This window comes from Chlorocebus sabaeus, chromosome 11 (genome assembly GCF_047675955.1).
Source record: "Chlorocebus sabaeus isolate Y175 chromosome 11, mChlSab1.0.hap1, whole genome shotgun sequence".
Classification (NCBI taxonomy): Eukaryota; Metazoa; Chordata; class Mammalia; order Primates; family Cercopithecidae; genus Chlorocebus; species Chlorocebus sabaeus.
Genome location: NC_132914.1, coordinates 50,930,730 through 50,957,472, shown reverse-complemented (window position 1 = coordinate 50,957,472; position 26,743 = coordinate 50,930,730). Strand labels below are relative to the sequence as shown.

Here is a 26,743-nt window from a genome sequence, read left to right as displayed (position 1 = left end):
TTTTTGGGCGTGTAGTGCTTTCTGCAGAGTTGGGAAGACTCACTGGTTTCTACCCTGGTCCTTTCCGGATTGCACCAATTGCGCCTGGTCAGGGCAGTGACGCGACCGAGCGCTGGCACCGCGGTTGCAGTGCGGACTACTGCGCGGCCCCAGTCGGGCGGTGGTGCGGCTCCCGGCGGGCAGACTGGGCCTGGCACGTAACCCGCCCCCTGCCCGGGGCCTGCAATCAGTTGTGCCCGCCACGGAGTTAGCCGAAGAACAAAAGCCACTCTGTGGCGGCCATCCCCGAGCTACAATAGGGCTTTGTGCGGCCCCCGCCCCCCAGGGTTCCCCTGCTGGGCTGAGGGGACTCACAGGCCACTCCCCCCGGCCTGGGCCCGACTCCCAGCTGCGACACGCGTCGGACTGTCCACCGCGCGGGTCGCAAGAGGCGCTACTCCGGGTGGGAGGGGGCCGGCGATCCTGGGCGGGCTCGGGTTACGAGCCCCCGCACCCCCTGACGCCACTCCCGCCCCCGCCCAGGTGCGAAATCTCCTGCCCTCTGGCGGGGCGCGCTGCTTCAAAGGCGCTTTGAAGAAATCCGAGTTCCGAAGACTTCTTTAGTGGGCTGGGGGCTGTGACTGAAGAGACACGGGAGACGGGGCTGGGGCGGAGGAAGGGCGGGGGGCGCCTTGGAGCTGGTCTGAGCGAGGCGACGGCCTGGATGGAGTGGACCCCCGGGACCCCGCCCCAACCCCGCCGGACGGGCTCCTCCGGACCCCCCAGAGTTTGGCCCTCTCGCCTCCCGGTCTCCGCCTGTCCGGTGCCAGCTCTCGCCCGCCGCAGCCTCGCGGTCCTCCCCTCCCCAGCCCCTCGGCCCCTTTCATCTTCCCTAGACTCCGCTTGGGGTTTTGCTGGTTTCTGGGAGATAAAAACCGCTTCAAATAGTGGCGGCGCGCTGCCAGGACAAACAGGGCCGGGCGGGCCATGTGCGCCTGGTTACCGGCCCCGGGTCGGAACGCCGGGCTCCAGCGGGCCCGGGAAGGGGTGGCGGGCGGAGCTCCAGGCACCTAGGCTCCGGCGATGACTCCCAAAGTGGGGGGCCCCTTTTAGAAGCGGCCTGCGCGCTGTCTCGGTTCCCGCCCAGGTCGTAGGGAGGGGCGGGCGGAGACCGCCCGCTAAGCGCTCCGAGCCCATAGGGTCACAGTCGCTGCGTCGCCGGGCCCGCCGCGCCCCCTGGTGAAGTTACTGGGTGAGCGCGCTAGGCCTGGACTTGGGCCTTTCTAGAACCCGCAAATTGTGAAAAGCGTTCCACAAACGTTAGATAAGCAGCATGGGGGAGGGGACGGTACTTGTGCCAGGCCAGGGAGGGGGGGCGGCGGGCGGAACAGCACTGTTCCTTCTCTCCGGTTCACCTTACAGGGTAAAATGCAGGCACCTAAACCGATCATTATAACCTGTTGGTGAAAATCGAGGTTTCATCGAAGGATGCAAGTTGCAGGCCGGAGTGATTTTTCCTAGGGGTATCTGGGTTTGGATGGTGTTACCACTAAGGTACAAACGGAAACTATCGTAGGTCTTCAGTGCTCTCCACTAATCTGTCAGTCACCTATTCCCTCTTTCCCTCAAACCTGCCCACTTCCCCTTCTCAGAGAGAGCTTTCCCAGCCAGGTTCCCCAAACCATCCCTAGTGTATACCTTATGCTCTTCAAGCTTTCTGTGACTTCCCAGGTGACGGTGAACTCATTTAGGAAACTAAATGGGGCTATGGGAAAAGGTTAGAGCAGGAGTCCCGCCGCCCGTAGTGTTAGTGGCCTGTAAAGGAAGCGCACAGCAGGAGGTGAGCTGAGCAAGCTGAGCTCCGCCTCCTGTCAGATCAGCGGCATTAGATTCGCATAGCCGCGCGAACCCTGTTGTGAACTGCGCACGTGAAGGACCTAGGTTGCTCGCTTTTTATGAGAATCCAACTAATGGCTGATGATCTCAGGTGTAACAGTTTCATCCCAAAACCATTCCCTCCCCCGCTCCCCGTGGAAAAACTGTCTTCCACTAAACCTGGTGCTAAAAAGATTGGGGACCCCTAGGTTAGAGCCTTGCTACTTAAAATGTCGTCTGTGCAGTATCAGCTGGGGATTCTTTGGAAATATAGCCTCTGAGCTCCACCCTAGAAGATGCCCAGGAGATTCATATGTCCCTTAACAGTTGAGAAGTACTAGATTAGAGGAGATCCACTTGCCTTCTCAGGTGAAGTGCATTTTCAGGAGACTGCGGAGCCCTTTGTTTTCTGACCTGGGAATAACTCTCTTGGGGGGAATTTTTCAGGTGAAAAAGAAGGGCAGACACGGAATCCATAATACTAGAACTAAATGCCCCCTAGATTATTCAATGAGACTGGTAGCTCTTGGGAGTGGAGACTTCTACTTCTTCAAATCACTTAACATTTGTTAATGAACTCTGACCAAGGTCACCTAGTTGATGGCACAGTTACAGCTATTAACCTCTGACATTTGTTTAGCACTTTAAAATTTATTAAATAGCTTCACTTCATTATTTTGTATGGAAAACAACCATATGAAATAATTAGGACACTGCAAATGAGAAAAGTGAGACTCAAAGAATTCAATGTTTCTTTCTGCCTCTCCCTTTTTTTTCTTTCTTTTTTTTTTTTGAGACGGAGTTTCACTCTTGTTGCCTAGGTTGGAGTGCAGTGGCGTGATTTCTGCTCACCGCAACCTCTGTCTTCCAGGTTCAAGCGATTCTCCTGCTTCAGCCTCCCAAGTAGCTGGGATTACAGGCATGCACCACAATGCCCCGGCTAGTTTTGTATTTTTAGTAGAGACAGGGTTTCTCCATGTTGGTCAAGCTGGTCTCGAACTCCCGACCTCAGGTGATTAGCCCACCTTAGCCTCCCAAAGGCTGGGATTACAGGCGTGAGCCACTGCGCCTAGCTTTTTTTCTCTCCCTTTCTTTCTCTCTTGCTTGCTTGACAGGGTCTCGCTTTTTGCCCCAGGCTGGAGTGCAGTGGCACAATCTTGGATCATTGTAGTCTCGATTCTCCCATCTCAGCCTTCTGAGTAGCTGGACTACAGACGCTTGACACCACCACACTGGCTAACTTTTGAATTTTTTGTAGATACAGGGTCTTGCTATGTTGCCCAAGCTGGTCTTGAATTCCTGGGCTCAAGAGATCAGCCTCAGCCTCCCAAAGTGCTGGGATTACAGGTGTGAGCTACCATGCCCAGCCTCACTTTTATTCTTAAATCAGAATAACTGGTTTGGGTGTATCTAGGTCCAATCTCTCTGTGACTCACTTTCCTCGTGGTGACAGAACAGCACCCACCTTATGGGGTTATAAAGATTATAAGAGCACTTATCATAACAAGTGCTCAGGAAATAGTTTTGCAGCCTGGCAAGGTGGCTCAGGCCTGTAATCCCAGCACTTTGGGAGGCCAAAGCGGGCGGATCACTTGAGGTCAGGAGTTTGAGACCAGCCTGGCCAACATGGTAAAACCCCGTCTGTACTAAAAATACAAAATTAGCTGGGCGTGGTGGCGCATGCCTGTAATCCCAGCTACTCCAGAGGTTGAGGGAGGAGAACCGCTTGAACCCAGGAGGCAGAGGTTGCCTTAAGCCGAGATAGCGCCACTGCCTTCAGCCTGGGCAATAGAGTGAGACCCTGTCTCAATAAAATAAAATAAAATAAAGTTTTCCTTTCTTTTTTTGTGAGACAAAGTTTTGCTTTTGTTGCCCAGGCTGGAGTGCAGCACAGCCATCTCGGCACACTGCAACCCCTGCCTGCCGGGTTCAAGAGATTCTTATGCCTCAGCCTCCCGATTAGCTGGGATTACAGATGCCCGCCACCACGCCCGACTAATTTTTGTATTTTTAGTATAGATGGGGTTTTCAACGTGGCCAGGCTGGTCTACGAACTCCTGACCTTCAGGTGATCCACCCACCTAGGCCTCCCACAGTGCTGGGATTACAGGCGTGAGCCACTGCGCCTGGCAGGAAATGTTACTTTTCCACCTGTCCCCACCTGCCTTTCCAGGAGTCCGCCTAACCTTGTGGGTGCAGCACTGTTCCTCCTCTCTGAGGTTTTTCCCTTAGCTTTCCAGCCAGCTGCCTGTGACATAGCCTGTATTTTCCTCTGGGTGATCCACAGGCCTGGGAGGGTTAATTTGGTACTTCCCTGAATGTAGGTTATTTTGGGCTTTCTAAGCGTTAAGAGAGTGAGTGGGAAAAGGCGTTGGGGAATTCGGAGCTGGGAAAAACAGTAGTCGCATGGAAAACAACAAAAAAAACCCCGCTCCAGCCTGGTAACCAACGATTGGCCCGAGGACGTGTCCGCGCTGCTCCCCCTCCGGCCGCCAGGGGGCGCAGGAGGAAGCTTTGGCAGTCTGTCCCGGGACCGCTTACTCGTACTTCTTTCCTGTTAAGTCTTTTCTTCACTTCCGTCGAGCTCCGCCTCGCCGTTTGTCCCTTGCGGCTACCCGTCTGCCTACAAATCTAGCCCGGGAACCGAGTTAGGGGAGGGCGGTCTGTGCCGTTCCGGCTAGGAGTTTGCCGACTCCAGACGTCCTGCGAACCGGCAAGATGTGCTCCCTGGGGTTGTTCCCTCCTCCACCGCCTCGGGGTCAAGTCACCCTATATGAGCACAATAACGAGCTGGTGACGGGCAGTAGCTATGAGAGCCCGCCCCCCGACTTCCGGGGCCAGGTGGCCAGGGCGAGGAGGGAGGGGACCTGCAGGCAGGGGGGCAGAGTTGGGGAGAATTGGGGAAGGGAGGCAGTGTGACAGGGGCAGGGTCGCAGAGTCTGGTGGACTGGAAACAGCTTGGCCCCGGCAGCAGAATAGAAGGGCTAGAATCTGTTTTAGGGCAAGGATTGGAGTATAAGGGGGGGGTTAAGGAGCTATGGAGAAGTCCTAGAGGGAATGGAGAGGATGAGGGAGAATCTAGGGAGTGTGAGGATGCGGGAGAACTATCTAAAAGTTGGGGACAGTATCTGAGGAGGATCAGAAAGGTACAACTTGGAACATTTTTTCCGTGGTGTACCTGGGAAGGACAAGGAAGGGAAACTGACATTTACTGAGCGTTTGCTATGTAAGAAAGAGGATGAGTCAGGTGTTTTCTTAAAATGTTACGTGGTTTCGTAATCACAACCCTATGAAATATTATTCTAGTTGCACAGATACGGGAGCTAAGACTTGTTTCCCATACTAACAAGTGTTAGCTTTGTGGAAACGGAAAACAGACCTCTGGAATCTTGACTCACCATCACACCCCTCGCTTTTGTGCTATAGTGGATCAATCTTCCTGTCCTACACCTGACCAAGGATCCCCTAAAGACCCCTGGAAGGCTGGACCATGGCACAAGAACTGCCTTCATCCATCACCGGGAGCAAGTGTGGAAGAGATGCATCAACATTTGGTGAGGCATGGCAAAGCGTTTTCTGGGTCATAGTCTGCAGATCCTGGAAAATGAGTGACCACTCTTTACCTTGGGGTGTTCTTCAAAAGACTTATTCAGGCTGTCTCCATGAGAGCTGTATATCTTAAATCATATGAAATTTTTAGTCCTTATTGTAGAAATCAAATGCTCAGTAAATATCAGTTTCCCTCCCTTGCCCTTCCCAGGAACACTATGGAAAAAGTACTTCTGGCCGGGCGCGGTGGCTCACGCCTGTAATCCCAGCACTTTGGGAGGCCGAGGCGGGCGGATCACAAGGTCAGGAGATCGAGACCATGGTGAAACACCGTCTCTACTAAAAAATAGAAAAAAATTAACCGGGCGCAGTGGCGGGCGCCTGTAGTCCCAGCTACTCGGGAGGCTGAGGCAGGAGAATGGCGTGAACCCGGGAGGCGGAGCTTGCAGTGAGCCGAGATTGCGCCACTGCACTCCAGCCTGGGCGACAGAGCGAGACTCCGTCTCAAAAAAAAAAAAAAAAAAAAAAAAAAAGTACTTCTATTTAATCTCTAGTAACTTGCCTTGCTTTCTGGCTTGATTAGGTGAACCTGCTCCCTGCCCCCACCTCATGTCATTAACACTTCTGAGCTTTTACCTAAAGCTCAGCAAGATTAGATATAAGGTTGCATTGAATAATCTCCTACATAGGTCATCCACTTTACATCTGTAGGAGTGGAGCCACACTACCTGGTTTCATTTTCTTTTCTTTTTTCTTTTTTTTTTTTTTTTGAGACGGAGTTTCACTCTTGTTGGCTGGAGTGCAGTGGCACGATCTCAGCTCACTGCAACCTCCGCCTTCCAGGTTCAAGCAATTCTCCTGCCTCAGTCTCCCGAGTAGCTAGGATTACAGGCATGTGCCACCACGCCCAGCTAATTTTGTATTTTTAGTAGAGACGGGGTTTCTCCATGTTGGTCACGCTGGTCTTGAACTCCCGACCTCAGATTATCTGCCTGCCTTGGCCTCCCAAAGTGCTGGGATTACAGGCGTGAGCCACTGCGCTGGCTCATTTTCTTTTTTTTTCTTTTTTCTTTTTTTTTTGAGACAGAGTCTTGCTGTGTTGCCAGGCTGGAGTGCGGTAGTGCGATCTCAGCTCACTGCAACCTCCGCCTCTCAGGTTCAGGTTCAAGCAGTTCCCCTGCCTCAGCCTCCCGAGTGGCTGGGACTATAGGCACGTGCCACCACGCCCAGCTAATTTTTGTATTTTTGTAGAGATGGGATTTCACCATGTTGGCCAGGCTAGTCTGGCCTCCTGACCTCAGGTAATCTGCCTGCCTTGGCCTCCCAAAGTGCTGAGATTACAGCTGTGAGCACTGCACCTGGACCTATTAATGGCACATATTAATGCCTTTAAGGGTTTTTGATGCCAGGCACAGTGACTCATGCCTATAATCCTAGCACTTTGGTAGGCTGAGGCTGGCAGATTGCTTGAGCTCAGTGGTTCGAGACAAGCCTGGGGAACATGGTGAAACCATGTTCTTTCCTCTACAAGAAAAGTACGAAAATTAGCCGGGTGCAGTGGCACTGAGTGAGACCTTGTCTCAAAAAAATAAAAAAAAAAAGTTAATATTTTATTAATACCATTACTATTTGTAGGATGAATTCCTAGAAGTTAATTTGCTGGTTCAGAGGGTATGTTCATCTGTAATTTGTGAGCTGTTCCAAATAGTCCTCTGTCAAAATCCTACATGTATATGGTCCCACCAGCAGTGTATGAGAGTGCCTGTTTTCCAACACGTGCTGTTAAGCTTTGATCTTTGGTACTTTAGTACAGTTTAATGGGCATGTGTGTGTGAAGTTGAACATCAGTTTGTTGAAAAGCCATTCATTCCCAGGCTCCTCCTTGTCTTCTACTTCTGCGGCTGCTGCTGCTCAGGCTTTTTGGTGGCTCCTCTTCCTGATGTCCCTTGAATGTTGGTGTTCTTGGGGCTAGATTTCCAGTTGATGCATCAGACCTGGTGTTCACTTTTTTGTCAAATTATTCTGCTTGAATATTTCAGACTTCATATATTCAGCATGCTCAAATCCAGTGTCTTTATTTCTCTCTCCAAATTTGCTTCCCTGGATGGTTCACTTTAAGGAATGATCATATGACTCATTCAGGAAAAAGTGGTTTGAGTGTAGGTTCTGGGGTAGATAGATGGTTGAATCCTGACTACTACTTTCTACTTAGATTACCTTGTTCATATTAATTAACCTCTTCACACCTTTGTTCTCTCATCTTTTTTTTTTTTTTTTTTTTTGAGACGGAGTCTCGCTCTGTCACCCAGGCTGGAGTGCAGTGGCCGGATCTCAGCTCACTGCAAGCTCCGCCTCCCGGGTTTACGCCATTCTCCTGCCTCAGCCTCCCGAGTAGCTGGGACTACAGGCGCCCGCCACCTCGCCCGGCTAGTTTTTTTTTTTTGTATTTTTTAGTAGAGACGGGGTTTCACTGTGTTAGCCAGGATAGTCTCGATTTCCTGACCTCGTGATCCACCGGTCTCGGCCTCCCAAAGTGCTGGGATTACAGGCTTCAGCCACCGCGCCCGGCTGTTCTCTCATCTAAAAATGCAGTGATAGGCTGGGCGCGGAGGCTCACGCCTGTAATCCCAGCACTTTGGGAGGCCGAGGTAGGTGTATCACTTGAGGTCAGGAGTTCGAGACCAGCCTGGCCAATGTGGTGAAACTCCGTCTGTAATCCTGATTACTCAGGAGGCTGAGGCACAAGAATTGCTTGCACCCAGGAGTTAGAGGTTGCAGTGAGCCGAGTGCACACCACTGCACTCCAGCCTGGGTGACAAAGTGAGACTCCGTCTTACACACACACACACACACACAGAGTGAAACCCTGTCTCTACAGAAAATTTAAAAATTAGCTGGGCATGATGGTGTGTGCCTGTAGTCTCAGCTCCTCCAGAGGCTGAGGTAGGAATATCTGAGTGCAGGAGGTTGAGGCTGCAGCGAGCCATGATGGTAATACTGCACTCCAGCTTGGGTGACAGAGCAAGACCCTGTCTCAATAAAATAAAAATAAATGCAGTGATAACAATACCTATCTTGTAGAATTGTCATAATGGCTTGATTAGTTCATGTGAGGCACCTAGTCCAGAGCTGGCACATTGTAAGCATATTAGCTGATGTAATTATTACCTAGGTGTTTTTCTTGTATTGATTGCTCTTTCCTTTACTAATGTCTGATTAGTCTTCACATCTTGTTCATGCTACTTCCTAAGTCTCTCAAATCTGTCTCTTTTTCTTCATCCCACCAGTTCAGGCCACTTTCACCTTTTCCCTAGATTCCTGAAGTAGATTCTTTTTTGTTGTTTTGAGACAGTCTCACTGTGTCACCCAGGCTGGAGTGCAATGGCGCAATCTTGGCTCACTGCAACCTCTGCCTCCCAGGTTCAAGCAATTCTTCTGCCTCAGCCTCTGGAGTAGCTGGGACTACAGGTGCACACCACAACGCCTGGCTAATTTTTTTTTTTTTTTTTGAAATGGAGTCTTACTCTGTTGCCCTCACTGGAGTGCAGTGGCGCGATCTCGGCTCACTGCAGGCTCCGCCTCCTGGGTTCACGCCATTCTCCTGCTTCAGCCTCCCAAGTCGCTGGGACTACAGGCACCCACCACCATGCCTGGCTAATTTTTTCTATTTTTAGTAGAGGTGGGGTTTCACTGTGTTAGCCAGGATGGTTTCGATCTCCTGACCTTGTGATCCGCCCATCTCGGCCTCCCAAAGTGCTGGGATTACAGGCTTGAGCCACCGTGCCAGGCCAATTTTTGTATTTTTAATAGAGATGGAGTTTCACCATCTTGACCAGGTTGATCTCGAACTCCTGACCTCGTGATCTGCCTGCCTTGGACTCCCAGCATGCTGGGATTACAGGCGTGAGCCACTGCACCTGGCCCTAAAGTAGATTCTTAACTGATTTATTTTTCTCTTACTCTTTTTTTTTGAGATGGCATCTTGCTCTGTTGTCCAGCGTGGAGTGCAGTGGTGCAAACATGGAACACGGCTCACTGCATCATCAGCCCCCAGGGCTCAAGTGATGCACCCTCCTCAGCCTCCTCAGCCTCCTCAGTAGCTGGGACTACAGGTGTGCGCCACCATACTTGGCTACGTTTGGTATTTTTTTGTAGAGACAGCATTTCTCTATATTGCCTAGACTGGTCTCAAGCTCTTCAGCTCAGGTGATCCACCTGCCTTGGCCTCTGAAAGTACTAGGATTACGGGTGTGAGCCACTGCACCTGGACTTTTTCTATTTTTTCTCTTTTTTTTTTTCTGTGAGACGAAGTCTCACTCTGTCGCCCAGGCTGGAGTGCAGTGGCATGATGTCGGCTCACTGCAACCTCCGCCTCCCGGGTTCAGACGATTCTCCTGCCTCAGCCTCCCGAGTAGCTGGGATTATAGGCATGCATCACCACGCTTGGCAAATTTTTATATTTTTAGTACAGATGGGGTTTCACCATGTTGCCCAGGATAGTCTCGATCTCCTGACCTTGTGATCCGCCCACCTCGGCCTCCTAAAGTGCTGGGATTACAGGTATGAGCCACTGCGCCCATCCTGGTCTTTTCTATTCTTATCACTCTCTAATCTGCAACTAGACTGCTCTTTCTAAAATGCTGCTGTGTGATCTGTTTATTCCTCTCCTTAGAACCCTTCCATGGCTTTCCATTCACTGTCTTAGAACAAGTCCCAACTCCTTAACCTGCTCACAAAGCCCCAAAAGTCCTCTGAGGCTTGGTTGCCTCATCCGTAAATGTTTAGAATCTCTTTCAGATTTGTGAGGTACGTAAATGAAAGGACAACATGTAGAGTGCCTGGTACATAGTTGGCACTCATTAAATGTGAGTGTCTGTATTTTTAATACATGTATATTGAATGAATGAATGAAACTGGTAGAGGGGGACACGGGATCAGAGAAATCTGACCCACATTTTCCTCCCTTATCAGGCGTGATGTGGGCCTTTTTGGGGTGCTAAATGAAATTGCAAACTCAGAAGAAGAGGGTAAGTATTTTTCTCTCCAGCCTTCGCTCGTTTTGTGGTTATCTTCCCCTCCATATTCTTGAACTCACCTGACACCTGTTGGCCCAGCCTCTTTTAGCTGTATTTTTCCTGTCATCTCTCCTCTGCCTATCCAAATAACCCAGAGTGGGTGTCCAGAGTGGGTGTCCAGAGTGGGTGTCCAGAGTGGGTGTCCAGAGTGAGATGTTGCGAGTACTTACTGGGCAGAAGGACCTGGGGAGTGCCTGTCCTTCCTTGTCTTTCACCTAGAGGGTACCTGGTAAGAGGCCTCTGAATGGTTTAATCAGAGCTGCTTCCTCAACCCTACAGTGTTTGAGTGGGTGAAGACGGCATCCGGCTGGGCCCTGGCACTCTGTCGATGGGCCTCTTCCCTCCATGGGTCCCTGTTCCCCCATCTGTCTGTAAGTTTGGCTTCCTCCTCAGCCCTCTGCAGTTACTGCATCCCCATCCTACTCTGCCCCCATTCCTATCCTTGCAGGTCAGGGTTGGGTGTGATGACTTCAGAAGGTAGGAGTGGTCCAGCTCCCGGGTAGGAATATTGAGGGGATGGGCTCCTTTTGCCCCAGTGTGTCCTCTGTCTGCTTTGTTCTTACAGCTCAGGAGTGAAGATCTGATTGCTGAATTTGCCCAAGTCACAAATTGGTGAGTGCACAAGCCCTGGAGCTTTGTGGGAAGGAAGTCCTGAACCTCGAAACTTCCTCTGGGGAGAAGGCAAAGACTCCTACTCCTTTTCTGATTGCTCACCATGTTTTCATTCCTTCTGTCCCCCCAAAAAAGAGAATACAAGAAAAAGTAGAGAAAAACTATGTCCTTACTGGAAATGAATGTGAGCTTCTGGTCTAGGGTAGGGGTAGGTGCAGGAACTCTTCATGTTAACCCTTCCTTAGGTCCAGCTGCTGCTTGCGTGTCTTTGCGTGGCACCCCCACACCAACAAGTTTGCAGTGGCCCTGCTAGATGACTCAGTCCGTGTGTATAATGCCAGCAGGTGTGTGTGGAGACACCAGGTGGGCTCTGACTTGTCAATATCATCTTCCCTTGCCAGCCTTGGTCCCGGGAAGTCCTGTAGTTCTTGAACCTGGTTCACAGGGCTCCTTCCAGAACTGGGGTCAGAGAAACTCGATAACTGGATATGTGCTTTTTCTAGACCTAACCTTTATCCTCTCCTGTCCCATAGTGCCCCTGGCCCCTAGATGAATCCTCCTTCTCTCTGACTTTCCCTCCTTAACTGCACTCTGGTTGCTGGAGCCTTAGTGTTCCTGCCTTGACTCAGTTTCCTATCCCTTCACCCTAGCACCATAGTCCCCTCCCTGAAGCACCGGCTGCAGCGAAATGTGGCGGCTCTGGCCTGGAAACCTCTTAGTGCCTCTGTCTTGGCTGTGGCCTGCCAGAGCTGCATTCTCATCTGGACCCTGGACCCCACCTCCTTGTCTACCCGGTAAGTCTTAGTAGCCTATCTTATCTTGGCCTGAGAGTTATGCAATGCTAGGCATGGTGGGTGGTGAGGAGGTCTGGAGGAGAAGTTCTTTGTCCTCACAGCACTTCCCAGGGCTATGGGAAAAGCAGATGTAAGATCAAAGTGGGTTGCTGAGAATACTCTAATCTGGAGAAAGAGACAGAACTAGGGGCTTTTTGGATTGTGGGGACAATGTGTCTGTGGGTTATGGGGTAGAAAGACTGTCTTTCAGAGGACTATCAGGAGACTTAAAGGAAGTGTGAAGAAAATTAGTGCTGATAAGATCAGAAACTAATGAAATTAGAAAAAGCATACGTGTGAGAACTAACTAAAAATAAAACCAGAAAGGCCGGGCGCGGTGGCTCAAGCCTGTAATCCCAGCACTTTGGGAGGCCGAGATGGGCGGATCACAAGGTCAGGAGATCAAGACCATCCTGGCTAACACGGTGAAACCCCGTCTCTACTAAAAAATACAAAAAATTAGCCGGGCGAGGTGGCGGCGCCTGTAGTCCCAGCTACTCGGGAGGCTGAGGCAGGAGAATGGCGGGAACCCGGGAGGCGGAGCTTGCAGTGAGCCGAGATCGCGCCACTGCACTCCAGCCTGGGCGACAGAGCCAGACTCCGTCTCAAAAAAAAAAAAAAAATAATAATAATAATAAAAAATAAAACCAGAAATTGGTTCTTTAAATTATGAATAAGCTTGGTGCTGTGACTCATGCCTGTAATTCCAACACTTTGGACTGTGGAGGCGGGTGGATCAGCTGAGGTCAGGAGTTCGAGACCAGCCTGGCCAACATGTCACTACTAAAAATACAAAAATTAGCTGGGCCTGGTGGTGTGCACCTGTAGTTCCAGGTACTTGGGAGGCTGAGGGAGGAGAAGCGCTTGAATCTGGGAGACGGAGGTTGCAGTGAGCTGAGATCATGCCACTGCACTCCACCCTGGGCAATGGAACGAGACTCTGTCTAAAAAAAAAAAAGAAGAAAAAAAAATTATGAATAAGGCTGCAGACAGTGGCTCACACCTGTAATCCCAGCATTTTGGGAGGCCAAAGCGTGAGGATCATCTGAGGTCAGGAGTTTGAGACCAACCTGGTCAACATGGTAAAACCCGTCTCTGCTAAAAATACAAAAATTAGGCCAGGCACAGTGGCCCATGCCTGTAATCCCAGCACTTTGGGAGGCCAAGGTGGGTGGATTTCTTGAGGCCAGGAATTTGAAACCATTCTGGCCAACATGGTGAAACCCCATCTCTACTAAAAATACAAAAGAATTAGCCGGACGTGGTGGTGCGTGCCTCTGATCCCAGCTACTCGGGAGGCTGACACACAAGAATCACTTGAACCTGAGAAGCGGCGGTCACAGTGAGTTGACATCACACCACTGCAGCTGCACTGTGGTCTGGGTGACAGAGTGAGACACTGTCTTTTTTTTTTTTTTGAGACGGAGTCTCGCTCTGTCGCCCAGGCTGGAGTGCAATGGCGCGATCTCGGCTCACTGCAAGCTCCACCTCCCGGGTTCCCGCCATTCTCCTGCCTCAGTCTCCCGAGTAGCTGGGACTATAGGCACCTGCCACCGACACTGTCTTAAAAAAAAAAAAGAAAAAGGCTGGGTGCGGTGGCTCATACCTGTAATCGCAGCACTTTGAGAGGCTGAGGTGGGTGGATCATGAGATCACGAGATCGAGACCATCCTGGCTACCACGGTGAAACCCCATCTCTACTAAAAATAAAAAAAACTGGGCGTGGTGGCGCTCGCTTGTAGTCTCAGCTACTCGGCAGGCTGAGGCAGGAGAGTCACTTGAACCTGGGAGGCAGAGATTGCAGTGAGCCGAGATCGCGCCACCATACTCCATCCTGGGCAACAGAGCAAGACTATCTCAAAAAACAAAGTGTGGATGTGTGTGAGTGTGCGGTGTGTGTGTATATATATATGTACATATATATATATGAATAAAGAAGAAAACCTTTTGGTCAGCCTAATTAAGGAGAAAAAACCAAAGTATACTATTTTCAGAAGTGGAAAGATATAGATATGGTAGAAAATAGAAGAATTATAAGAGTATTATGGACATGTTTAGGCCAACAAATTTGAAAATCTGAAGGAAATGTTTGATTTCTTTTTTTGTTTGTTTGAGATGGAGTCTCGCTCTGTTGTTCAGGCTGGAGTGCAGTGGCATGATCTCGGCTCACTGCAGTCTCAGCCTCCTGGGTTCAAGTGATTCTTCAGCCTCAGCGTCCCAAGTAGCTGGGACTACAGGCATGCGCTAATTTTTGTATTTTTATTAGAGATAGGGTTTCACCATATTGGCCAGGCTGGTCTTGAACTCCTGACCTTGTGATCCGCCCGCCTTGGCTTCCCAAAGTGCTGGGATTATAGGAGTGAGCCACTGCGCCCTGTGGAAATGTTTGATTTTCTAGCAAAATATAAGTTACCAAAGTGGATTGTAGAAGAAAATAATGAGTTTTTTTTTTGGGGGTCAGAGTTTCATTCTTGTTGCCCAGGCTGGATGGAGTGCAATGGCACAATCTCGGCTCACTGCAACCTCTTCCTCCCAGGTTCAAGGGATTCTCCTCTTGACCTCATGATCCACCCGCCTCGCATTCCGAAGTGCTGGGATTACAGGCATGAGTCACCGCACCCGGCCTGTCCTCCCTTTTTTTGTTGCAGGATCTATCCTGATTTATTTTTATAAAGCTAATGTAACACTAATACCTAAACCTTGACAGTAGGTACTATAAGAAAAAAATACGTAATCACAGATTTTTTTTCTTTTTTTTTTTTTTTTGAGATGGAATCTCACTCTGTCGCCCAGCCTGGAGGGCAAGTGGTGCAATCTCAGCTCACTGCAACAACTTCTGCCTCCTGCCTCAGCCTCCCAAGTAGCTGGGACTACAGGCGCATGCCATCACAGGCCAATTTTTTATTTTTAGTAGAGGCGGGGGTTTCACCAGATTGACCAGGCCGATCTCAAACTCTTGACCTCAGGTGATCCGCCCGCCTTGGCCTCCCAAAGTGCTGGGAATTCAGGCATGAACCACCACACCTGGCCGGTTTTTTGGTTATTTTAGAGATGGGGTTTCATTATGTTGCCCAGGCTGGGATGAAGTGGTTATTCACAGACTTAGTCATCACACATTACAGCCTTGAACACCTGGGCTCAAGTAAGCCTCTAGCCAAGTAGCTGGGACTACAGGTGCATACACCACGCCTGGAAGGTTGTTGGTTTTTTTGTTTTTGTTTCTACTAAAAATACAAAAATTAGCTGGGTGTGGTGGCGCGTGCCTGTAATCCTGGCTACTCAGGAAGCTGAGGCAGGAGAATCGCTTGAACCCAGGAGGTGGAAGTTCAGTGAGCTGAGATAATGCCATTGTACTCTAGCCTGCGTGACAAGAGCGAAACTTGATTTAAAAAAATTTTTTTAAATAAATACATGAACAAAAAACAAGGCCAGGCATGTGATGGTTCATGGGTGTAATTCCAGCACTTTGGGAGGCTGAGGCAGATGGATCACTTGAGCCTAGGAGTTTGAGACTAGCTTGGGCAACATAGACACTGTCTATACAAAAAATAAAAATGAAAAAAGTAGCTGGGCGTGGTGGTGTACATCTGTAGTCCTTGCTACTTTAGAGGCTGAGGCTGAGGCAGGAGCCTCAGGAGTTTGAGGCTGCAGTGTGCTATGATCGTGCCACTGCACTCCAGCCTGGAGTGTGAACCACCATGTCTGGCCCAGGAGATATTTTATACAGCATTATGTATAATAAAAAATTACAAACAAGTCAAATGTCCATTTGTAGAGGCAGGACTGAATAGATTGTAGTTCATCTATTGAGTGGTATACAGTGGAGCCACCGAAAAGAATGAGATGAATCTGAACCCACCTGCAAAGGTAGCTGTGATTTATTGTAAAGTTCAAGAGAATTAAATTGTACATCTGTGACTAAGACTTCACTGGAGCTGAAGGTGGTTATAGTTAGGTAGAAAGAGAAGGTGGCATTAATTCAGGTTGTAGCCTTCATCTGTCAGTCCAGGCACATGACTCTGGAAATACACAGCTGACACACAGCTGCAGACACATGGCAGGCACCCTCAGGTAGTTCCCTGCTGGTGATGGAGGCTGAGCCACATGCAGCATCTTTATGATAAGCAGCAAACGCAGGAGTGCAAAGGTGGGAGGCGCTCTGATAAGGCAAGGCAGGAGGGCTGTTTCGGAGCACAGGGTGTGTTCTGAGGAGTGTTAGATAACTCTGGAGAGAAAAGGTTGGAACCTTGAAGTAAGGTCATAGATTATCCCTGGTTGGATGGATGGCCAGGCTGGATGGCCTGTGGGCAGATAGCTGTGTTCTGGGGTGGGGCCTAATACCACCCCAGGGCAGTACCTTCTAGGTTTCTGGTTAGGTTTTGCCTCCTCATGGCCTATGGTGAAAGCACTCTCTTTCACCCTGGCCTGAGATCTTGCAAATCACCCCTTCTCTGTTGACCTGCTCGTGATTTGGCCTTTTTTCCCCTTCACTGTGTGTTTTTTTCTTTTAACTTCCACAATCCTTACTCCTTTTTCCCAACCTGGATTTGAGTCCAGAACGGGCCATCACGATAGGAGGTTTTAGCAGGAGGCAAAGAAATAGAATTTTGGGGGTGGCTTCTTGTCATCTCCTGACTCCACATCCTCTGTGTTCCCCTGCAGACCCTCTTCTGGCTGTGCCCAAGTGCTGTCTCACCCTGGGCATACACCTGTTACTAGCTTGGCCTGGGCCCCCAGTGGGGGGCGGCTGCTCTCAGCTTCACCCGTGGATGCTGCTATCCGGGTGAGTGGGTCCCTGCCCCTCATGTGCATTTCAGTCCTGGCAAAAGCGTTCCTCACTCGGTGGTGGAAACATCTTGGGGGAAGGAGGAGGGACCTTGGTTCATTCAGTCTTAAACTTACTCAGAGAGGAGCTTTGCCATCAGACTCATGAGGTTTAAAATTCCATTCTCTGTAATCGTTAGCATGAACCTGTGCCTCATGTTTCACAGTCCCTCTCCTGCTTCCTCTCGTTTCTGGCTCTGTGTACATTAGAGAGGCCAGCCCTCTGAGAGATGATAGGGTGCTTGAGTTTTCCCTTATCTTTTGCCCCACTCTCCTAGGTATGGGATGTCTCAACAGAGACCTGTGTCCCCCTTCCCTGGTTTCGAGGAGGTGGGGTGACCAACCTGCTCTGGTCCCCAGATGGCAGCAAAATCCTGGCTACCACTCCTTCAGCTGTCTTTCGGTGAGTGGGAGGAGGATGGAGGGAGGGCAAGGACCTAGAGAAAGGCACTTAGCTCCTGGAAGCTCTGTCAAGGGAGGTGGGTCCAAGTTTTAGAACTTAGAGGTCCTGAGCTGTAATTTGCTTTTCTCTGGCTTAGAGTCTGGGAGGCCCAGATGTGGACTTGTGAGAGGTGGCCTACTCTATCAGGGCGCTGTCAGGTAAGAGGGGACTCTGACAGACGCTGGGGAGGAGATGATTCCAATGGGCCTCTGATGCCCCCAAGCCCGGCCACCTCTACTTTCCCTCCTGCATTCTACTGTAGACATACCTTCTCCTGCCTTTTGCTCCCTGACCCCAGACTGGCTGCTGGAGCCCAGATGGAAACCGACTGCTGTTCACTGTATTGGGAGAGCCACTGATTTACTCCCTGTCTTTTCCAGAACAATGTGGTGAGTTAGGGCAACATTTCAGTATTTGGGGTGGTCAGAGGGAGGCAGCAACCTTTGGTAAGATGCAGCTCTGAGGGATAAAGGGAAATATAGAAGCTTAGGAAATTTCGAGGTGTTGATGCCTTTGGTGAGCTGGCAGGGGACCAGTGAGAGGCCTGTTTCTTGCAAGAACCTCTCTGCTCTTACCCATCCACAGGTGAGGGAAAGGGGCGCGTTGGAGGTGCAAAGTCAGCAACAATTGTGGCAGATCTGTCTGAGACAACAATACAGACACCAGATGGTGAGGAGAGGTGAGCTGAGTGGTTGAGGGAGTAGCAGTGAAAAGCAGATGGGAGGGACCACACTGAAACTCTCCTAATCTTTCCTCACTCACAGGCTTGGGGGAGAGGCTCACTCCATGGTCTGGGACCCCAGTGGGGAGCGTCTGGCTGTGCTCATGAAAGGTAAGAGGCAAGGATGAAGGGCTCAGCCTACAGCCATCTTCCCAATTAATCTAGTGAGGCCATGCCCTGGCTTGGAGTTCTCCTCTGCCCCTGTCCTGGGACTCTGTCTTCAGAGTTCCTCTCCTATCCCTGGATCCATTTCTTACAGGAAACCCAAGAGTACAGGATGGTAAACCAGTCATCCTCCTTTTTTGCACTCGAAACAGCCCTGTGTTTGAGCTCCTTCCCTGGTAAGTGCCATGTGGGCCCTTAGGTCTGGACTTCTCACCAGCATTCCTGCACAAAACCCACATCCCACTACATGCAGCTCCCTTCTGCCTCCGGTTGCCTGCTCACCTTTTCTTCTAGTGGCGTTATCCAGGGGGAGCCAGGAGCCCAGCCCCAGCTCATCACTTTCCATCCTTCCTTCAACAAAGGGGCCCTGCTCAGTGTGGTGAGTGCGCCAGGCTGCTGGGGCTTCCAGGAGTTGGATGGAGAAGCTAAGGGCCTTGGCTGCTGTATGGCTCTGCCAGATGGCCCTTCTTTGGGCCCAGGCTCTGATCCTTTTCTTTCCCTTCTCTGCAGGGCTGGTCCACAGGCCGAATTGCTCACATCCCGCTGTACTTTGTCAATGCCCAGTTTCCACGTTTTAGCCCAGTGCTTGGCCGGGCCCAAGAACCCCCTGCTGGGGGTGGAGGCTGTATTCATGACCTGCCCCTCTTTACTGAGACATCCCCAACCTCTGCCCCTTGGGACCCTCTCCTAGGGCCACCACCTGTTCTGCCCCACTCCCCACATTCCCACCTCTAATAAAAAATAAGTTTTCCTTTTGTTTTCCACTCAGTTACCAGTCTGTCTTTTCCAGGGAGTTGCATTGGGGTAGAGTAGGGGAAAAAGCATGGACTTTGAGTTAAGGCCCTGTTCTGTCACTTTTTAGCCACTTGTGAATTTGGTCACGTTAACCCTAGAAACTGTATGGATTCAAATGCTTTGGAAAGCAAGACTGAGAAGTTACTGTGAAGAAAATATATCTAACACAGGGTCTTACATATAAATAGTTGTTTCACTTTTCACAAGTTTCCAGAATGGTGTAGGGCAAGAATGAGTCAAGGACTGGGTCAGTATAAGGTGGAAGGTTTTATTACACTAGGACATTTGTGGGAGGTATGAGCGCTGGGCCAATGTGGCACGGGCCATGTTCAAGGCACCCTCTCGGGTGCGGTGACCGCCAATGAAGCCACTTGCATGGACAAAGATGCAGCCAGGGATCCCACTGACCTGGTCCAGGGCCTCGTCCCGAAGACCCCGCCATGGCTCTGGTAGGGGCAGCCTACAAGCGGGCAGAAAGAGGGAGCAGAGCAGAGGTCAGAATTGGCAGCCTTCTCTTAACAAGGCTGAGACAGGCCTGAAAGTCAGTAGGGTGGTTCCCTAGGGCCTCACCGGCTTTGGAATGAGTGGGGCTCCTTGGGCACACACTGTACTCGCCACTGTCCAGCCTGGTCAGTGTAGATAACAAAGATGATGGCCACTGGAGGGGACAGCCCAGATTCCAGGTGGTAGAGATGCTCCTTCCAGGGACATCCACCTTTCGCCAGTTCCACAATCTCCCCACTTGGGTCCACCTGAAAGAGGGAGAGGATAGCTAAAAGGTTTAAGGTAGGCTGGGCATGATGATCATGCCTGTAGTCACAACACTTTGGCAGGCTGAGGAGGATCAATTGAGCTCAGGAATTTGAGACAAGCCTAGGCAACAAAGTGAGACCCTGTCTCTACAAAAAATACAAAAATCAGCTGGGTGAGGTGGCATGTGCCTATAGTCCCAGCTACTCAGGAGGCTGAGGTGGGAGGACTGCTCGAGCCCAGGAGGTTGAGGTTGTCTGCCACTGCACTCCAGCCTGGGTGACAGAGAGACAGAGATCCCATCTCAAAAAAAAAAAAAAAAAAAAAAAAAAAAGGTTTAGGGTTTAGGGTAGAAGCAGGAGCACCTGTTGATTGGCAGTCAGTAATCCCCAAGCCACAATGCCTCCAAGGCCTATACCTGGAATCGCTGGGCAAGGGCCTCTTCCACCAAGGCCCGGGCTGGCAGCCAGCTGTGTTGGTAGAAATCTAATCTCTGCAGAAACTCCTCTTGAACCAGATCCATTGCACGCTTGAACCCTGCCTGGGAATGATGAGAATCAGAACCAGGGTGCTGGCACAAACTTGGAATTTGCTAGGGCTTAGGAGGAATAAATGCTCCCATTTCCCCCCCGCCCAAGGTTCTTACAGGTCTCAGGGTTTCCTCCCACGCCACCTTACCTCAGTGTCTTGGTCAGGCTGGTTCCAGGTAGGATTAAGTCGAGCAACTCGTGCACTCAGGGTAGTGGTCAGTGCGTATCGAGGCTCCCCCTCTGCCCACTGGGAGATCCCATTGTCCACGGCATCCACCTCCTCCACAAAATTCTCATACATCTAAGGCAGCAGCAGGGGAAACTTTCTTGAGGCTACCTACTATTTATGGGAAGTCTTACATGATTCAAAGTATGTTCATACACACTCTTTCAGCCCTGTGAGGATCTCAACATAACTGGATGAGAAAAGGGAGAATTGGCAAGTTCAGCAGCTTGCTGAAGCTCAGAAGTCTCATTGTGCTGTGACTGGAATTCAGATCACCTGGTTTCTAAGCCATGCTCATTCTGCTGCACAAAGCCCAAACCAAAGCCAACACGTGTGGGGAGGGGACTGCTAACTTTTGAACAAGGAAGAGGGTCTTCCAGGTGCTAGAGGGTCTCTGTGGGAGTGGGTCCCTGTGGTTGAAGGCTGGCAAGTCTCCAGGTGGGGTGAGTAGGTATTCAGTGACATGGTTAATGAGGTGCAGGAGGGGCTCTGGTTGAGAACACAAGTCAAGAGGGAGAAAATGAGTCTGAGATTAGACACCAAAAGCTGGTTGCTGGGTTAGGGTTCCAGGGAAGCCCATAATGTGCCACATGACATCAGCAGTTGTCTCCTGGGTCTGAATAAATGGTAGGATAATGCCTCAAGAGTCTCGGGGCAGAAACTTTATGCAAAATTGCCCTACAAAATAGGCCTCCATAACACTACACCTGTGGTATGTAGAAAAGTGCTACTCTCAGAGCACTGAGAAAGTAACTTCTATGCCCAGCACTTCTTGGTTTGGACCCCAACCTGATGCTCAGTTAAAACATGGGTTTAGGCTTAGGTGGGAGGATCACTTGAGCCCAGGAGTTTGAGTCCAGCCTGGGCAACGTAGCAAGACCCTCTCTACAAAAAATTAAGACATATCATTAGCCAGGCATGGTGGCATGCACCTAGAGTCTCAGCTACTTGGGGGGCTGAGGTGGGAAGATTGCTTGAGTCTAGGAGTTCAAAGCAGCAGCAAGCCATGATGGCACCATTGGACTCCAACCTGGGCAACAGTCTCTCAAAAATACATAGGCCAGGCGCAGTGGCTCACGTCTGTAATCCCAGCACTTTGGGAGGCCGAAGCGGGCGGATCACGAGGTCAGGAGATCAAGACCATCCCTGGCTAACACGCTGAAACCCCGTCTCTATTAAAAAATACAAAAAACTAGCCGGGCGAGGTGGCGGGTGCCTGTAGTCCCAGCTACTCAGGAGACTGAGGCAGGAGAATGGCGTAACCCCAGGAGGCGGAGTTTGCAGTGAGCTGAGATCCGGCCACTGCACTCCAGCCTGGGCGACAGAGCGAGACTCCGTCTCAAAAAATATATAAATAAAATAAATAAATAAATAAATAAACACAGGTTAAATTTAGTCACTTGTTAGGGCCAGGCGCAGTGGCTCACACCTGTAATTCCAGCACTTTAGGAGGCGAAAGCGGGTGGGTTACTTGAGGTCAGGAGTTCGAGACCAGCCTGGCTAACATGGTGAAACCCCGTCTCTACTAAAAATACAAAAATTAGCCAGGTGTGGTGGCAGGCGCCTATAATCCCAGCTACTCAGGAGGCTGAGGCAGAATTGCTTGAACCCAGGAGACAGAGGTTGCAATGAGCTGAGATCATGCCACTGCACTCCAGACTGGATGACAGAGCAAGACCCTGTCTCAAAAAAAAAAAAAAAAAAAAAAAAAAAAAAAAATTTGTCAGTTGTTTAGAAACCCTTCAGCAGTGGAAGGGAAAACTGACCCAGGCAGTCTAAAATCTTGATATTCCAAAAATTCTGTAGTTACAGAGGGCAGAAGATGGGCAAGCTAAAACTGAGAACTGAACTCAACAGCCTACCTGCAAGAAATACAGCTGACTGAACCTAAGCTTTGACTTATAAACAAGTAAGTGTCTGTCCTCAGTAATGTGAGACCTGACTTGCATGCCAGGGCCACTAGCCATATTCCTTCCCCAACAGCAGGAAGCTGCTTGCAGGGGACACTGATGGAATCCAAAGACAGTTTCATAATACAACTCTTCCCAGCTGAGCTTCCCAATTTATGTGCCACTAGTGAATTACAGGAGTGCCTAATATACGCTTCCCTCAACCTTCAGGGCAGCCAGAACCTCTGAGCCATTTGCTTCACACATAAGCAGTCTCCCCTCCGTTTACCCAAAGGTGCTGAGCAATTGCTGTTTGTGTTTGTCAAGAAAAAGACGGGGTCATGCTGCTTTATGGTTTTCAAAGCCCTTTCCCATATATTACAGCACCCACTTCTCACAACCACCCCAGGATGTAGGCAGGGGAGGTATCACCATGCCCTTGTGAGATGAGCCTGACTGAGGGAGAGGATGAGTGTTGGGCCTGCTATAGGCCAGGAACCCTGCCCCGGGGCCCAGTGCTGAGTGCTGTGTGAGCATTGCTCCCAGGTGGTCTGCCAGAAATGCATGTGGGAGGCATCTCTGTCCTCAGGTCCCCACCTTGTCATAGAGGGTGCCCACCATGCTGTCCTCTTCACTAGTGCCCAGCAACTGGGCCAGCAGCTTGTGCCCGAAGTGCAGATAGATGAGTCCCGCACTGCTCAGCTTGGTCTGCCATGGCTTCCCAGGGGACAGGGAGCTCATGGTCTCTGTAAAAGACCTGAGGAGCAGAGGGAGGTGGGGCTGAGGTGAGGCACCTTGGCTAGACTCTCCATGTATTCATTCAATGGTTAATTCAATGCTTTTTTATTAGACATTAAGGATAAAAAACCAAGACACTGGCCGGGCGTGGTGGCTCAAGCCTGTAATCCCAGCACTTTGGGAGGCCGAGATGGGCAGACCACGAGGTCAGGAGATCTAGACCATCCTGGCTAACACGGTGAAACCCCATCTCTACTAAAAAAATACAAAAAAACTAGCCGGTCGAGGTGGCGGGCGCCTGTAGTCCCAGCTACTTGGGAGGCTGAGGCAGGAGAATGGCATAAACCCGGGAGGCGGAGCTTGCAGTGAGCTGAGATCCGGCCACTGCACTCCAGCCTGGGTGACAAAGCGAGACTCCGCCTCAAAAAAAAAAAAAAAAAAAAGACACCGTCCTCGCCTTTAGATTCATCTGCCGGAGGACGACAAACACAACCCCCCGAGTACTCTCACTAGACAAGATGAGGGAAAGGAAGGAAGGGATGAGGAAAGGGTTCAGAGGAGAGCCTTCAGGTCAGTTCTGAAAGATGAATTAGTGGGTGTCCACCAGATAGACAAGGGGTGAAAGAGGAAAAGCATTCCAAGTAGAGGGAACAACATGAATGACGGCTGAGAGACAAGTCTCTTGATAGAACTTCAGGAAAGGCAGCTCAGGTGTGAGACGTGAATGGCAAAAGAAAAAGCTGGAAGGGCAGGCAGGGCCAGACCACTGGACTTTATCTGTGGGTAATCGAAGTCATTGAGGGATTTTAAGCAGGCAGGTGCATGTTAGAGCATTGCACCAGCCAGCATGGAGAACAGATGCAAAATTACCAGCAATGGTTCAGGTGAATAAAGAAGGCAAGAATTTGAACAGCAGGGGGGGCAGAAAATAGAGAAAAGATATAACAGATGTTAGGGAAGTAGAAACTACAGCCGTGATTTCTAAATACCAGTCCATCTCAGAATTACCTAGGGAGCTCCATTTGTTAACTGACTTTTATTATTAAATCTTGAGTAAATACAGGCTGGACTCAGTGGCTCACACCTGTAATCCCAGCACTTTGGAAGGCCGAGGAGGGGTGGATCACAAGGCCAGGAATTCGAGACCAGTCTGGCCAATATGGTGAAACCCCGTCTCCACTAAAAATATAAAAATTAGCCGGGTGTGGTGGTGGGTGCCTGTAGTCCCAGCTACTCAGGCGGCTGAGACAGTTGAATTGCTTGAACCTGGAAGACAGAGGTTACAGTGAGCCAACATCGTTCCACTGCACTCCAGCTTCAATGACAGAGGGGGACTCCGTGTCAAAAAAAAAAAAAGAAAAAAAGAAAAAAAGAAAAAGGAATCCCAGAGGAAAGTAATAGACTGGAAACAGGACAGAGGATTAACCTCCAACAGAAGGGAAGAAATTTCCCTTAACTGGTAGGAGGGAGCTGAGGATGTTTGAGGTGGGAGACTGCAGAAATGCTCAACTTCTTTTGCGAAGAGGCAGGGACGATCAGTTTGATGCTGTAGAGGCTTCAGGGGGAAGAAAAGGATTGGAATGGGCTACCCTTGAGCAAGAAGGATTTCCCTTTGGAAGGGTGTAGATGAAGTAGAACACCTCACACATCTGAACTGTCACGAACTGCCACAATCATGTGGGCCCAGCAGTTAGGTGCAGCAGCAAGGGCACCAGAATGGATTAATCACAGATGGGTTTATTTAGTTGGGGTGATGTGGGGAAAAGAGATCAGACTGTTACTGTGTCTATGTAGAAAGAAGTAGACATACTCCGGGTGCGGTGGCTCAAGCCTGTAATCCCAGCACTTTGGGAGGCCGAGACGGGCGGACCATGAGGTCAGGAGATTGAGACCATCCTGGCTAACACGGTGAAACCCCGTCTCTACTAAAAAATACAAAAAAAAAAAAAAAAACAAAACTAGCCGGGCAAGGTGGCAGGCGCCTGTAGTCCCAGCTACTCAGGAGGCTGAGGCAGGAGAATGGCGTAAACCCGGGAGGCGGAGCTTGCAGTGAGCTAAGATCCGGCCACTGCACTCCAGCCTGGGCGACAGAGCAAGACTCTGTCTCAAAAAAAAAAAAAAAAAAAAAAGAAGTAGACATAAGAGACTCCATTTTGTTCTGTACTAAAAAAAATTCTTCTGCCTTGAGATGCTGTTAATCTGTAACCCTACCCCCAACCCTGTCCTTACAGAGACTTGTGCTGTGGTGACTCAAGGTTTAATGGATTTGGGGCTGTGCAGCATGTACTTTGTTAAACCAGTGCCTGAAGGAAGTATGCTTGTCAAAAGTCATCACCATTCTCTAATCTCAAGTACCCACGGACACAAACACTGCGGAAAGCCACAGGGACCTCTGCCTAGGAAAGCTAGGTATTGTCCAAGGTTTCTCCCCATGTGATAGTCTATTTACTGAGATAGGAGAAAACCGTCTTAGGGCTGTCGGTGGGACTAGGGCTGGAGGTGGGATGTGCTAGCCGCAATGCTGCTCTTTATGCACTGAAAATGTTTATGGAGATGTTTGCATATGCACATCAAGGCACAGTACTTTTCCTTAAACTTATACATGTCACAGAGATCTTTATTCATATGTCTTTCTGCTGACCTTCTCCCTACTATGACCCTATTGTCCTGCCACTTCTCCTTTTTCTAAAAGATAGTAAAGATAATGATCAATAAATACTGAGGGAACTCAGAGACCGGTGCCGGCGCGGGTCCCCTGTATGCTGAGCACTGGTCTCCTGGGCCCACTTTTTCTTTCTCTATACTTTGTCTCTGTGTCTCATTTCTTTTCTCAAGTCTCTGGTTCCATCTGACGAGAAACGCCCACAGGTGGGGCGGGGCAGGCCATCCCTTCAGGGTGATGAAGTTGCTGGTGGGAAAAAAGCCTTGGCTAAGGAAGGAGATGAGATAAGGGGCCTGAGGGACTCCCTGGGAACCAAGGGAGGTCCCAGGCCAAGGAGATGGGTGAAGAACAGGCAGGGCGGAAGGATGGTGCAGTCCTAGTGGGAGTTTGATTTCAACAATGAGGCAGTTATTTTCGCTGACGCGGACCACGGCAGTGGATGGCTGAATTGGAGCACAGAGGAAAGCTGAGGTCAAGGAAGTTAAATAAATGGTATCTGAGAACCTACCTCTGGTGATGGTCATATCGGTGTCTCCGAGGGTCGTACTCACCTCCCACGTCCACCACGATGTCACAGGAAGCGAGTTTTTCGGGATCCCGGGTCCGCACAATCTCTGCATCCTGCGAGGTACACAGGGGTGAAGGGGCTGCCAGGGGTCGCCGGGTAGGAGATTAAAGCTGGACTTCAGGGAGACAGGGCGGGTAGGAAGGGTGCTTGGGATGCCCCGCGCTATCGGAGGGACCCTGTTGGCGGAATGCCATCCACCCCGGAGGCATGCATGCACGCAGTGTCAGGGTCACTTTTCGCGGACCGTACCCGGTACTCCGGCAGGAGGCGAAGCAGTGCGCATGCCAGTGCCTCGTCGCAGTGGAAGGTGCCATTGTGCGTCCCGATTCGGGGCGATGCCATGAGTTTGCTGCGGGGTCGTTTTGGGGGCGGGACGGACTCTGGGCCGAGCATGCGGTGCCGGGTATACACGGGTGGCGGCGGCAGCAGCAGCGTTAAAAGGCCGCGCAGGAAGCGGTATCCCATAAGACTCTCCCGGTAGGGACGCAGGAGGGCCGACCCGGAAGGGAA

The 26,743-nt window shown here is 50.4% G+C and overlaps 2 protein-coding genes across 3 annotated transcripts; one reads left to right on the top strand and one right to left on the bottom strand.

The window, feature by feature from the left end:
- Positions 1-4,423: 4,423 nt before the first annotated feature.
- On the top strand, positions 4,424-26,141 carry AAAS (aladin WD repeat nucleoporin). Of its 2 annotated transcripts, none has more exons than XM_037997054.2 (16): positions 4,424-4,695; positions 5,281-5,408; positions 10,375-10,430; positions 10,758-10,849; positions 11,044-11,090; positions 11,336-11,434; positions 11,741-11,884; positions 16,586-16,706; positions 17,026-17,150; positions 17,287-17,347; positions 17,488-17,578; positions 17,775-17,868; positions 17,954-18,021; positions 18,170-18,251; positions 22,183-22,285; positions 25,235-26,141. In XM_037997054.2, exons 1-15 carry the CDS (start codon positions 4,573-4,575, stop codon positions 22,259-22,261), a joined length of 1,410 nt encoding a protein of 469 aa, XP_037852982.1. In that variant the 5' UTR covers positions 4,424-4,572; the 3' UTR covers positions 22,262-22,285; positions 25,235-26,141. The 2 variants fall into 2 exon arrangements, with proteins under 2 accessions (XP_037852982.1, XP_037852980.1); XM_037997052.2 differs by lacking the exons at positions 22,183-22,285; positions 25,235-26,141 and adding exons at positions 18,370-18,454; positions 18,586-18,843.
- Positions 19,119-26,743, bottom strand: MYG1 (MYG1 exonuclease). Its single transcript, XM_037997057.2, has 7 exons — positions 26,483-26,743; positions 26,174-26,286; positions 22,863-23,022; positions 20,299-20,451; positions 20,039-20,161; positions 19,441-19,622; positions 19,119-19,330 (listed from the first exon to the last, which is right to left on the bottom strand). The coding sequence occupies exons 1-7, from the start codon at positions 26,696-26,698 to the stop codon at positions 19,147-19,149; spliced, it is 1,131 nt and encodes a 376-aa protein (XP_037852985.1). The 5' UTR covers positions 26,699-26,743; the 3' UTR covers positions 19,119-19,146.

Excerpts from the sequence above, each read along its gene's own strand:
- MYG1 (XM_037997057.2), bottom strand. The coding sequence starts at position 26,698 with ATGGGATACCGCTTCCTGCGCGGCCTTTTAACGCTGCTGCTGCCGCCG. Across the intron at positions 20,452-22,862 it reads TGGGCACCCTCTATGACAAG|ATGTATGAGAATTTTGTGGA; the intron begins GTGGGGACCTGA and ends CTGCTGCCTTAG. Across the intron at positions 19,331-19,440 it reads CCCCACTCATTCCAAAGCCG|GCTGCCCCTACCAGAGCCAT; the intron begins GTGAGGCCCTAG and ends GCCCGCTTGTAG.
- AAAS (XM_037997052.2), top strand. The coding sequence starts at position 4,573 with ATGTGCTCCCTGGGGTTGTTCCCTCCTCCACCGCCTCGGGGTCAAGTC. Across the intron at positions 11,091-11,335 it reads TTTGCCCAAGTCACAAATTG|GTCCAGCTGCTGCTTGCGTG; the intron begins GTGAGTGCACAA and ends ACCCTTCCTTAG. Across the intron at positions 17,348-17,487 it reads CTCTATCAGGGCGCTGTCAG|ACTGGCTGCTGGAGCCCAGA; the intron begins GTAAGAGGGGAC and ends CCCTGACCCCAG.